The 14,752-nt window shown below is 38.4% G+C and overlaps 1 protein-coding gene across 1 annotated transcript in view; it reads left to right on the top strand.

Moving 5' to 3' along the window:
• LOC139692131 (clavesin-1-like) overlaps window positions 1-14,752 on the top strand; it is a 55,406-nt gene that overhangs the window by 31,372 nt on the left and 9,282 nt on the right. Inside the window, exon 2 of the mRNA XM_071590177.1 lies at window positions 13,586-13,781. Coding sequence (XP_071446278.1) covers window positions 13,595-13,781 — 187 coding nt within the window. The 5' untranslated portion in view covers window positions 13,586-13,594. The remainder of the gene's footprint in view (window positions 1-13,585; window positions 13,782-14,752) is intronic.

A 14,752-nucleotide genomic window follows, 5' to 3' on the forward strand; every position in this document is an offset into this window, starting at 1 on the left:
TTCCACTCCATGTACTAACTTGCCCACTATACCCACTTGCGCCGAGAGAATATGTTTTTTCATATTTGTAGTTTCAAAGAAAAAAAGAGTATCTAGCAAATTGTGGAAGCACGAGTCATTAAACTATCTTGGATCAATAACCGTAGAGTAAAATCCAAGCGTTCCTCAATTCAGCCACCTAAAGCGTTGTCAAAGTTAAAAGCCTTGGAATCGCCAGGAAAGCATTACCCGCGAAACGATCGCTGCGCTCCATACTCGCAAATCACGACGAAATGCCATTCCCCATTTAAACGCACGTGCTGTTGCTCCAACGCGGCCAACTCAGCCGTTTAACAATAGGGTTACCTCTGAGGAATATAAACCCCGCCAACCTTTCCACCCATTGGAGTCTTAGAACAGAGAGCACCTTCCCAAGCGCTACCACAAAGACTTTCTCCCTTTTAACCTTCCTTCTCTGGATGGACGTCACCATATTTCTACAGTGATGGCCCTCCGTCGAAGGATATGAATATACCTGAGAGCATTTGAGTCCGGACAGGGATTATCCTTGGCAAATAGCCGATGTTCAGGAGGAAGCGAGGTAACGAAAAGACAACAACTACCAACTTTTAAATTTATTCATGGGACACGGCGACGTAAAATGTATTTTCGAGTGCGTAGTAATACTCCAGTAGGAAAAATTCATCCACCCTTTCAGTAATCAACCCATAGGTTGGTTTAATTTATTAATGGAAATCTTCATCTACATCTACTTAATACCCCGCAAGCCGCCGCAGGGGGTGTGGCGGGGGGTGTTAGGACACCACACGTAATTAAGAAAGAAAAAAAAACGCATGCAAAAGTCACAATTTGATAGCATTCGCAAAAAAAACATGGCATACACTCATGCAAGATCACATACACTCCACGCACATGCAAACACTCAAACCACCGACTAATATACACATGCACCCACATGTACGCGTAATATCCTATACACAAGCACCTACAAATACACCTAATTTCCTTGCAATGTCTAATTTTTTTCCGACGTGTAAATTCAATGTTTTCAATATTTCTAAAGGGACTTCGGTTGCTTACTATTATGATTCCTGATTGTTTGGGGAAAGAATGAGTATTTGTATCTATCTGTACTGGAATCTATCTCCCTTATTTTATCTTTGTGGTCTGACCTACCTATAGTATAGTGTGGGGCCATTATAATTCCTTTAGTGTCATCGCTAAACTCGTTTGTTCTGAACCTTTCTAAAAGTCTAGCTTGTTCTCTTCGTCTTCAAGTGGCTCCCAGCCTGAATCCCCTAAAAGACCTGATCTTCTGGTGTAATGGGCCACACAAAGAAACGACAACGCGGTAGCAGCTGGGTAGTAATTCACTCAGCTGTGACCAACCTCAACGCTTCGAACCCATTTATCAACAGAAGTACTTAAATGCCATGTGTTTTGTTGTGAAGTTTCTCTATATTAAAGGTGTACATACAAATTACACGATATGAGGCGAGAGTGGAATTTCAGACGGGAATGGAACTCTTGAAGTTCACTATCTACTAGACTCTTCCAGCCCTGAACGTAAATCTTTTGTGCCGTAACGAAATAATATGAATACTAAAAATAATCTGTAAATCCAGAAGCAGATTATCTTGCATTAAACGCTTTTAAGCAAGAAAATCAACTTTATTGATTACTCTGAAAGTATTACATTAATTTGCTGACCGGCAAAACCACTTGACGCGGGCATAACTTGTTTCCTGTCTGGGAATTGATGCCGTTAAGGGATACAAAAGAAACCATTTCAGGTTTGACTGAATGGAATTATTTTATCTTGGAAGGATATAAAAGAAGGACAATGTACATTTCTGAACTGATAATGCGGCACTGCGGCGAACCTACGGTCGAGTTTAATAAATTTTGATTCGGAATATGCAATTTTTTCTTATATATCCTGTTAAGTCTTCCAGGGTCGTAGAATTTTTAACGAAGGGAAGTAACAGGGAAAATCCGCAAAACAATCGGACCACTTAAAAACCTACATCATATAATAAAATAGAATGGCATTAGAAATTTCATCGTGGGTGTCATTGTTCCAGGTAATTAAAGATCATTTGCATTGAGGGCATGCATGCTTTGTCACCCGAACGTGACTAGAGGTAGCCACTCATCACGAGAATTACCTGTAGCAACGATGTCCGCCGTTCGTTTCAATCTCCATGACGCAAAACAACTGCAAGTAAACTGTTGATAAAGGAGGAGGATGACAATGTCTTTCTAATAAATTCGCTGGATATCCTGATAGCTACATTCACGACCGAGACATATCGTGAATGAGAGAAAATCTCATATTGAAGGGGAAATGATTTAGGACGGAGAACAATTATTTTTAGACAGTTTTCTTTCCGTTTCCATTTAAGTAGAAAAAACTGTCATTGTATGCCTACTATAAGTGGCATCAAATTTTTTTCAGCGAAATACAAAAATGGGATATTTCAAACTTCATTTTTATGGTATATTTTCAATGCGCATACAGCTCATCTAAATATTTCCTAAGCAGAAACAGAATTTTCAAATTATGAGATACGCAAAATACGTGTACATTACTACAAACGGACGATGCACTTTTCCACAGATGCAAATCTGTGGAAAAGAGCAAATTTGTTTTTCTCATAACAACGAACCTCCGCTACATCTCGCCTGAATCTGTTGAATATATCCGTTTTACTTAAAGTTCGGCGAAATTTTACACTTGAGAGCCACAAAACGCCATTCATTTCGCGTTTCACTACTGAACTAAGTCAAGTAAAAAAACTAAGTAAAACCGTGAAGCAGAGTGAAGTTAGACAGCATTATAATTCAAGAAAAATATCATTTTTGAGGATGAAAATCTTCCAATCAACGTCTCTTAGGAAGAAAGTTGCCTATGGCATTTGAACTTCACACAATACTGCCATAATGAATAATAGTTATCAGATCAAGAGTCAGGAACTTAAGAGACCCAAATTTTATGGCTGTGTGATGGAATATAAACGAGAATCGAAACGCATCCATTTTGCGTCGAAAAGAACTAGCCGAGCAAAAACCAAAGAAGTCCTTTGGAAAGTGGAAGCGATGAAAAAAACTAATAGAGGACGTCATCTTCCTTTAAATGAACGAGTGGCTGGTTTGAGAGTTTTACGACTTCCGCACGCCTAACGACAACCTCTCCATTAAGTATGTTTGACAACCTCTCCTATTTTTGTCCACAAACATAGCAATCCAATCGCCGCAATCGGACGCTAACGGAGAGTTTCGGCCGTTTCATTCTTCCAACATTTCGCTCACGGCGAATATTCCACTGACACAAATATTCGCAGGGGTGCGGCAGGGTGAGTATTCATAAGCGTGTAGAGTAGAAATACCTCGGATGAGGAGAAGAGCCGCATTCTGAGGACAGAGCATCAGTCCTTTGCGACCCTGCATTGCTATTGGATTATGTAAAAAAGGTAAACGCTCACTGCTCTCCACGATCATCGACGGGACTTGGAGGCCATGCCGGCGGGACGAAGACCTTAAGCTCTTTGGCGTCTTCCACTACTTAACTCCACGGGTAAAGTCGTTTGGCTCAGTGTGACACTCCGTGACATTCGCGGATACGGGGGTGGCGTGATTGGCTACCCATGATAACATTGTTTTTGAGACGACAATGAGCAAGTCCCTGGCGTCATCCTACTGTCAACCTTCACATTAAAGATGCCGGCTTGCCAAAACTGCAGTAAGGGGCACTAATTGTGGCGTGAGGATATTGTATTAAATTGCATATCCCATCACACACATCATTAATCAGAACTCCAAAAACAGCAACTAAGGTTTTAATAAGGGATTTAATAAATTATTAGTTCGTATTTGTTCAACTTGTCTTCTGCAATCAGCCTCCTCGCAAATGCCTAGCGGTTGTCATTCGGGCCAAGGTCTGAAGAAATTGAACCATCACGATAGCAGGCAAATGGTTTTTATAAATAATAAACAAGAATAGGGTGTCGGATGCCAGGTAACCTCAATTTCAGAAGTGTTCTCCCCAATGACTGAGGGTATAAATGAGAATGGAAGTTTTACATTATCTAAAACAGCATGGCTGCTCGATTAAAGCTTTCCCCTTTGCCTTCTTAGAAACAAATTGTATAATCTTAAAACTTCCCAATCAATTGAGAATGACAACATAACAATACCCAACGTTTAAATTAAAATTTTACTCGTATGCACGTAGACTCTCTGAAAGCGTCTCTAATCGCGAGGATGTTCACGATGGGAGAAATTTCTCACCGTTTCGTCTCGATTGATAAAAGCAACCTCTGACATTGACGTCGATTCCAGTAAAAATTGATTTTATTATATAACTCGTATGTCAGAGGCATGAATTTTTATGTCAGCCCAGGTATTCAATTAGAAAAACTCTTTTATCTTGGAATGGTTTTAAATATAATTCAAAGACTGGCGGTGGATACGACTTCAGCACAGAAGCATATTAACAACCTAATTACTACTATTGATTTCCATCTTTTGTGAAAAGGAAAATGTCGGTACTAAAAATATCTGAATCAAGATAATTCAATTAACAGAGAGTAGAAATGATGACCAGAAATACCCCTAATAAAAAGTAGATACTGTTTGCAATTAATGCAACCAAAATAATTCATTAGTACGTCAAATATTGAAATACTACATCAATGAATGTTAACTACGAGGGCGATTCGAAAAGTAATGTCCCCTATTTTTTTCATGAAAAATCAAATTTATTCTCAACTTTGCGTACATCGTTGGAAAGGCTGAGCATTTAGCTATTTTCTACATAGTTGCCTTGACGATCAATCACTTTTTGCATCCTTGTAACCAGCTTTTAAATACCGGTGTCGTACTTTCCTCCCACCGCTTCACGAAGCCAACTGACGACTACTTCTTGCAACTTCCTCGTCTGACTTGAATTTCTGTCCACCAACGTGTTTTTTGAGAGCGGGAAACAAGTGGTAGTCGCTGGGGGCAACGTCCCGGCTGTAAGGAGGGTAGTCGATGATATCCCAGCCGAATTCATTGAGTAGGGTGGTCGTTTGATGTGACATATGTGGACGTGCATTGTATGATGCAAACACACTCCTTTGGTGAGACACCTTGTTGTAACTGAGGACCTCCGACACAATATTCTGCATGGAAAAGTAGCCACCCCCTTCATTTAGGCCTTCCTTTATCTCATGAAGGATAATTCTCCGGTTATTGCGCAACATCTTGTCAATTGGAGCCACTGTTGATTCCGGCAAACTTGGCCGCCCCGACCGCTGCTCATCGTGGACGTTTTCCTGGCCATCGATTACTCCCTGCACCACTTCTGCACGGTTTTGATGTCCATACACTTCTCACCGCACACTTCCACTAAATGGCGATGAATTTATATCGGAGATGCAGTCGTCTGTTGGCCTCGCGACGCGGCGGGAGAAAGGTGCGACGCCGTTATTAAAAAGCTGCTTTCAAGGATGCAAAAAGTGATTTATCATCACAGCGACTATGTAGAAAAATAGCTAAATGCTCATCCTTTCCTACGATTTACACAAAGTTGAGAATAATTGGATTTTTCATGAAAAAAAATAGGAGGCCTTACTTTTCGCATTGCCCTCGTATAATCTAATTACAAAGATAAAACAAAGAACGCTGAAATATACTGTACTAATATGGAATAAAATTATTTATACATTTTATGTAATTTCTAAATTTTTATTTTCCGTTAATGCAATGGAACAAGGAACCAGATGTATTATCACAGTTAATAATCAATTTGATTCCCTCCCAGTCTTCTACATCATCCCTCAAAACTTTCGGCGATACTTTCCAAGTCACAAAAAGCCTTACGCCCCAGAATGTGAGCAGGAGCGGGTTTAATATGTTTTCTGGTGCCGTCATGATGCGATGAACAAAACGAAAGGTACAACTCAACGGCTTGCACGTGAAAGTGTTCGATTGTACGCAGGCACATAGAGCAAGGGCCGTCAATATCGTTTGGCTTTAGCGTGGAGGTGCCAGACGACGACGTTATTCACCCAGTTTAAGTCACAAAACAAGGTACTATCGGAAGGTACCACAGCATGTGCAAGTAAGGACCGGATAAGTTTAATGGCTTACATTATTTTTTAACGCCCATAAGTCCATAGTTTCGTTCAAAATTGAGCATAAAATTGAAATAATGATGGTTCTGGATAGTTCTTTGTTTCTTCATCCTACCACTGCAGGGAATTATATTGCACATAGGCAGATGAAATTGGTAGCTATTTGAACAATATTTTTTTGTTTGCCATGCATATCGATATAATTTATGTTTCTGGTAAGGAGAGCCAGAAATTTTCTAAATACGCACTAGGTCAGAATTGAGAGTTATTTGCCTTTTTAGTACCCTGCAACCTACCGATAGGGTGTGTGGTAGGGGGTGAATATACACCAGACTAATGTTGACCAGAATATTTTTACCCCTACCGCGGTCGGACAGTATTATTTTGGTACCTTATAGTTTGTGGAAAAAATGACACCTTAAATCTATCTGGTCTGAATTTAATCTCTCTATTTTTATTGACATGATCTCTCCTTTCGTAGTACGATGGGGATAATAATATATTTTCAATAGCACTGCTAAAGAGACATGATTCCAATTTATGAAAGAGATTCAATCTGTAATCTAGCCTTCGCTCCGTGAATGATTCTTATCCTACCTGCTCTAATAGTTTGGATGAGCTACTCATTTTATCATTAACAAATCTAGCTCCTCTACGCTCCACGCGATCCAATACGGCAATTAATTCAACTTCGTGAGGATATACTTGCAGCATATTCTAAATGAGGCCTAACCAGCTAAAGCCGACATTTATTTTTGACCTTTTTATCATATTTACCCACTTCTCTTCTCATAAATCCTACTTTTTTGCTAGCTTGTCCACATATTCCCCGTACGTCTTTCACCCAGAAGAGATCGTGAGTGAGGATAACGTCGAAGTACTTAATCGAGTCTACACATTCCATTTCGATATTCGCGATGCAATAGGCGTTCGGAAGGGAATTGCTTTTTTCCAAAAATTCATCAATACGTATTTTTTTAAGTTTAATTCTAATGGCCAAGTGTCGCACTAGCATTGAATAGCAGTTAGGTCATCTGATAAAGCTGCTGTGTCCTCTGAATTACAGATATCTCTGTAAACCACTGCATCGCCGGCAAATAAACGAGTTGGGAAACAGGAGAGCATTTGGAAATGTTTCATTGCGATTATATTCGGGAACTCTCCCGAAGAAATACGCGTTTTTGTCTTATATTCACATAAAAATAGGACTTATGAAAAGAAATCCTACGTGACAGAAAATAATACGGAATACAGTAAGTAGACGGAGGTATAAAAATTAACTGATTCTACGTCAATACTAAGCTGAAAATAAAGGTATGCATTTAAAAATATGCATTACAAAAATTGGACGGATTAATATGGAGGAGAGTAATTTTATTGTTCATACAACACCTTTAATGGAACTGAAAAGGAAGTTTCAAAGTCATTTTTTAGTACCACGGCATCAGCACCCTCCTATTTAATTCCAAGATGTGATCTCGGAAAAATTATTATTGATGGAAAATTATTGTTTATTTTAATGAAATAAATTTTAGACGGAAGAAATTCTGTCATCCGTCAAAATTTTAATCGTTTCGTGGACAGATAAGGCTTCTCGACTCGATTTTCGGCTAGGAAATGTGTGTTAGGGGTTCGTTCTTCTCCCCCCCCCCCCGTGAAACCGATGGTGAAATTGAGCGGCACGCTGCCTCCAGGTGTGTGCCAGACTCGTCCGGGTGTCATACAAATATTGTCCCTCAAAACTGGCAAATCAAATAGCTAAGGGAGTTAAAAGAAAAGCTGTTTCAAAATGAACTTAGTGAATTCCACCGCTACAAATTCTTATTGCATACCCAGGTTTCCGCCCATTATGTCGCCTGAAGATTCTAATGCTTGATGATGTAATATGCTGATTTGTGGGAGATGAAAGGCATATGAAAGATCAGTAATAGGAATCCATTTCGGCAAATTACTATTATGTCTGCTGGTAGGCAATCACTCCATGTCTATAAAAAATTGAAAAAATAAACGGAACCATAAAAGGGGTAATCTTACAGTGAGAAAAAATTTGAATTGCGTCCCTATTCGGTTTTGATGATATTCAAAATGTCTGAATTGGACTTGATATTCATTAATGCTCTGAATTAGCCTCTTGAGATTCCACCATTCTTTCATTCACAAAAATGATCTCAACTTTTTGCGAAAGATCGTGATTATATCTGTTGCTACATTCCATCAAATTTTTATATTAATATAATGCCAAATTTGGCCATTTTAGCCTAGTTACCCACGAAAATAATTTACAGCATCACAACATAGGAGGAAAACTATTTTACCGGGTTGATTTCATTAAATCCTTGCTGGGTGAGACTGATCATATAGTACTCGCCTCGCTATTCCTTAAGTTTGAGTATCGCTTCTGGTGGGTAACACGCTTGTTACCATTGCTGGTACGATCCATGGGAAACCCCATGTCAAGCGAAAGCTAATCAGTATTCCAAGGGCACAATTACCATTAGAATCGTCGTCAATACAAAAATTACGAACAAAAGAGTGGGCCTAAATAATCTTGGCAACCAGCATTCGGATTCATACCGCGCACCTCGTCAGCTACCAATCAGGGGGGTGGGTCTCAAAACAATGAAAATTGATAATCGATACTATGGTAACTATTTTAAATTACAACTGCGAAGTTGCGATCCAAGAACATTATTGTTCAGACCCGACGTTTTGGAGCAGAGCCCCAACTTGCCTACCGATTAAACATGAATTAAAGCCTCAACTTTCCGTGTATACCAGATACGATATCGACCTCACGATTGAACGTCTTTATACTATAGGAGTGCTTCCGCAACTCGCGCAACAAAAAACAACGAGCGAGTGAGATGGAATAACTTTTCACACCCATTAAGTTCAGCTGTAGTTAATGTCTTGTATCACCATCATCAGCGGTCCGGCAATTTCACCGAGATAACCGATCCACGACTTAAAAGACGTCAACAGGTAAAATAAAATACTTTGGAAAACTTTTCTGGCGTCTTTTACACGTAAATACTGCATTTACTGGCTTTCGATTAAATAAAAAATAACACTTTCAGGACAGATAATGGTTCAACTCCAATATCTGTAATTTCTTACGCAAACTTTGCCACACCAAATTGAATAAACACCCTATATTTACATATTCTCGTTAGTTGCGACGGAATACTTCCTTATCGCATAAGGTCAATTAAGCATTACGACTAAATAGGTACTCTTGTTAGTTCGCTCGAGGAAAAACGGAGCTTCTAAAATGACTTCCTCCGCTGTATTTTACAAGGCCAATTAAAACTAGACTTGCGAGTGTTAAGTTATATGAAGAAATTGCTTCTAATAGCATTATAATAGAAGGGAAATAGCGCCAAGTAAACACATAAATGAGGGGTGAATGCTCCAACAACTAGAAGTCTTTTAAGGAATCCTAATGGAGTTTCTAAGACCTGCATTTCACAAAATACATTTCAATGCATCAAATTGGTTTTTAATTTATAAATGAAAACAGAATGGCATAAGTTTTATTCTAAATCGCAACTTTAAATGCGGCAAATTTAAACAAAGAGCGGTTAGTATTAATTATGATTTTGGATACTCCGATATTTTCGGGGAATACGAATCGCAAATTTAACACACAACCTCAATCACATTATTTCACAATATTGGAGTCGAACTCATGACACTCAGAGTAACAGGGGTGTGTTTCCATGCGACAACATTGGGTTGGCCCACTCAGATCGGAACATTCAACAAAGAAAGCATTTCTGCCATTGCTATACGATGTCGCCTTTCCCCACGAGTAGCCAATTTTCTCCTACCACGCAGCTATTCTAAAAAACCCATTAATCTCTCCGCTTATTATCGCCATCGCTTCGCCATATCATCGAAATAATAATTTAAACTTTATGAATCGATGATAACTGGAAGATACATCACTCTTAAACTTTGTCAATCTCATCCATATTTTTTCTAATTCTTGACTGATCACCAACGACGACCGATTTGGACCGACTCACATCACACGCAACGGGTCCACCAAATAGTATCGAAATATGTTCTTAAGGCATTTCAGAAGTGTGGGCATTGAAATTCAAGAATTGGTGAAGATGGTAAGAAATGAAGAAGTAGAGAGAGGATTGGTGGAGACAAGAATTAGTGAATGGCAGATGTGTCGACCAGAGAAACCTTGTTGGCACAAATAGAGAGAAGCTGAGAAGTAGAGGGACCACTCTCTTCCTTGCCTCGGAGGGCGATTGACACTGGTGGGTTCCTTGGGGAATGGGAAAGATGGAGAATATCCCTGTCGGAGAGAGAAGAAGGAATGCTCAAAATTGAGATTAAACGGCAAGTTGCGAATCATAAGGCGAGGAAAGTCTCAGAAACTGATGTAACCAAGTAAAAAAAATTTCTTTACCTGTACCGTGGAATGGCCACGGTCCACCGTTCCGCCATTCGGGGCCGTTTATATTTTTCGTTCCGCAAGCCTTCTACAATTGCTTGAGGAAGTAATGAGAGGAATTGACCGGCACTCAAATGATCGAAAAGAACGACAAAAAATGTTCCTATTAAATTAGGTTATCCAGTCCATTGCTTCATTCAAAGACAGAAAAAAAGTTGAATGCACTGTTTTTTGAAAGTGAACCTGTCATTCGTTAAGGATTGTTTGAAAAAACGTGTTTTTCCCGCACACTTTGGACACTATCCAACTCTCGAACGATTTATGGGCGATGTGTCAAGATTTTTCAAATCTTATTGAAAACGTTTTACGGTACAATAAAAATTCATTAAAAATTAGATCAAAGCATTTAATAATGACGTTTCATTATAAAATCTCTATCGAGGAATTTTCGAAGGGTTAAATCAAGTTTTGTAAGCATTCAAATGACCAGCATGCCATCTTCAAAACATTTTTACAAAGAGTCAGTTTTACTTTGAGTTAAATTACAAAAACAAAGAAAGAGTATTGAGCTTATGTGCACTTTGGCAACAAAATCATTCTGAAGCTTACGCGAGGTGTCCCTATTATTCTTCCTGAATTTCGTAGGATGGTTTTACAAGCAAAAGTTTCACCACCTCTCCTTGAGGGGTCGTCTAATCGGATTTCTTATGGCGCCTCAAATGGAATCCTCCAATTGGAAAAATAGTCAATTTACAATGGATACTTTTCTAAAATGTTTATGCGCTTTTAATCGAATAAATGTAGCTTATGTATAATTAATAGGAAGCCGTTCTGAACTATGAAAGATGCATTTTTTATAATTAACAGAAATTTGAGAAATTTGGGAAATTAGAATACTTGGCGGAACCCCATGACGTCACAGAGAATGTATAATTCAGCACACTGCTAAGCTCCTTATTCCGATTAAATCATAGAGTAAGGATAAATATTTACTTTGTGGATAAAATACACCACACAGATTTCGACACATAGCTTGACAAACGAAATCAAGATTTTAAATGTTTCAAACAAGGAAAAGTAACGCTTTGACTTTTCAAGTGAGGTTATTCTACGAAGCAGTTATTATGGAAGGCAATCAACAGCTAAGACCAGTTATAACATTAGAGATAGGTGGGTAATCTCGGTATAGGTAGGATTTTACAGGAAATGGGAGAAGGGCGTGCAAGAAATCAGTGGTGCCAACTTATTAGGGCCATTGAATTTTTCCTTTCATTTGTTAATTTACCAGGCGCCGTAGAGCTCTAGTTTCTTAGATTGTATATGTATCTATGCCTAACGACTCAACCATTGGTGGCCATTTCCCCCAAAAGGCCTTGGCGAAAAAATTTACACATGTCGCTGTCAGGAAGGCATTTAGGAAACAAAATGAAACGCTTATTCCTTTTAAAAACTCCATCGTCAAATTGATTACTCGAGAATTATCCACATCGTTCAGAGAGTAGAAATTTTAACCTCTTAGTTGAATCCTCAGAAAAATTTAACCAGCAACCAAACACAACATTAGCAATAGAAAGCTGGTCCTTGACATGCCATCAAAATATCCACCGGATGCCCGCGAGGAAAATGGCCTTTATAAGTTCGCTTAAAAGTGTCTACTCAGTTGGCTCGTAATGGCAGTTTTTGTTTTCTCTATTAATTTCATCGAATGCAAATATTTATGTCATATAATGCGTCCTTATAATTTTATTCAATGTTCTGAGATATAGGAAACTGCCCTCATCTAGGTGTACTGAACTAAAAATTAACGAATGCCTATTGATAGTTTTAATTAAAGAATCCTTGTAAAAATGGCTCTCGTACCATTAGATGACTAAATTGAATGTGTAGACACAGCTACACCGACCAATATAAGGAAGTAGTAAGCAAACCGCACTAGAGATCAAAATACCTTTTGGAAAATATATTCAAGAACAAATCAGACGGAGTTATGAAGTCCTGTTTAATAACATCTCATCAAAGTTAAAAAAAAGTCGAAGATGCGGGAAATAATAACGAAAAATATGCGCTGCAGCAGAGGACGTTAACCCGTGGAATCTCAAGATCAGAGAGGAGCATCCGTGGCCCTCCAGAAGTAGGGCCTCAGTTACGTAACGGCCCCTCCAGGAGGCCGTGTGCTTGCTATGCCCTTCTTCCCATCCCCGCCTCTGAGTGATTTGGGTGAAAGCGGACGATAATCCCTTTCACTTTCAGTACTCCTACGGCTATTCAACGTTGCGCAACAATGCCCTCTCTCATGCCGCTCGGCTGCCTGCAAATACACCGAACGATACGCTGGACCATTGCGTGTTGCCACCAGGTCATTAAACGGTCTGCACTCTCCGAGAATAACGGAAACAGGAAATTAAATGTTTTCATTTTAATTTCGAATTTAAAATCTTCACGGGTGTTTAGTATTAATAAATTTAAAACCGAGTACTGCTTCAATCACCTTAAGATTGAAAAAGTGTTTAAAATTCAAAGACACGGAATTCCTTGAGGTTTTAATGATAGCGGGACAAAAGCAAATAAGCCCAAAAAAGTCTGCGCGAAGTCTGCACGTATATAATTTGTTTGGCCGTAAATATTTTCACAAATTATAAAAATTATTTTGCATTGTAATGGGAGGAGTACACCTTAATGACTTTGATTACCTACAAGCACCCGGATTCCTACAGCTTGAAATGTTTGGAAGGTATTTTAATGAGGTACTGGAACGACTTACTTCCCATGATTGTTTTCCAGTTGTTTTCAAATACCGTATTCCAAAAATTCAAGAGTCACTTTGCTTTCTTAATCCAAAAAAGTGAGGTCTAAAAATTCTGTTGTTTAAATTCGAGAGATTGTGGCCCATGTGCACATAGATCTCCAAATACAATCTTAAAAATAACGAAAAATACTCATTATGTTTTAATATGAGCTTGAATGAATATCCCATTCATTGCCCTACACTCTATCATTAGGACTGGTCGTCTTCTACACTCTCATCAGCTACCATTTTCTCAAATTATTTCGTCAGGAAACAGGAATGTCTCAAAAAGTAGTGGAATTCACCGCCTTAACGAAGGAGGACGAGTATGAGTGGACACTGGGGGAAGATCTTGCAGAGATGGCGAAGGAGGAGCTTAGAGAAGATGAAAGTGTGAGAAATCAATCCCTGGAGCAAATGCGGGATTGGATACGAAAAAATCCACGAATTTCCTCATGCAGACTGGGTGAGAAGTCTTAATACAAAAACAGCCTTCAACAACAGGAATCTAATTATGCAAATATGCATGCTGCAATTGCAATGCATTGAAAGTTTATTTCAATCAACTTTAGAGTCAAAATACATGGCCCACTTCTATGTCTGATCACTACAAGAGATTAAAATGAATTTCTATAATAATTGATCTGTAATATGTCAAGATTTCTCATAAACTTGAAGGCAATTTTCCACACACAGGAGTATGGATTTATACCACTACTATGAATGCTAATACCTAATGCTTGACTTGATTAAATAAGAGCAATTTCCAATGGAATATTTGAAGCATAGAAATAATATAGAATGAAAAATTAGCAGGCAAATTTCATGCCATTATGTATATTACACAAAGTTAAATAATGTAACTTCATTTAATTTATATTAGAATCAATTCAGTACAAAATCTAACAGAGATGTCTTTTTTTAGCCTTTTGCTACAAACAATGCTATCCTATAATCATCTGATATTTAAATTGCCATTTATTCTTGTTGCAAATACTTTTTTCTGAGGAATATTATTGTGCTTTTTATACTGTATAATAAGACAAGGAGAAGTTACCATTAAACTAAAGGCATCTTACCTAGCTGGATCCTTGGCCATAAAAATTAGCCATCTGGGCATCCACTTTGTAAACAGAGGTTATAACAAAAGTGTTGCAAGTCTATTTGATTCCAAGGCTATTGTTCAAAAATCATTCCTAAAATTGAAATATTGATCAAGTATAAATAAATTGAGAGTTAATATAATTAAACGACAGAGAAGTGAATCAAAATGATTCAAATTTCACAGAGACTGTACATGTGTACCCCTTCTTTCATTTGTCCCCCTCATCCACCTGAGGTGTTAGAAACCTTACTATTTTAAAGAGCTCAGTTTAAGAAAATGCAATTACTCAGGTTTCAAGTAATTATTTCAATTACATAATGTATTTAGAGATG

This window comes from Hetaerina americana, unplaced genomic scaffold (assembly GCF_022747635.1).
Source record: "Hetaerina americana unplaced genomic scaffold, ioHetAmer1.1.p SCAF_4, whole genome shotgun sequence".
Lineage (NCBI taxonomy): Eukaryota > Metazoa > Arthropoda > Insecta > Odonata > Calopterygidae > Hetaerina > Hetaerina americana.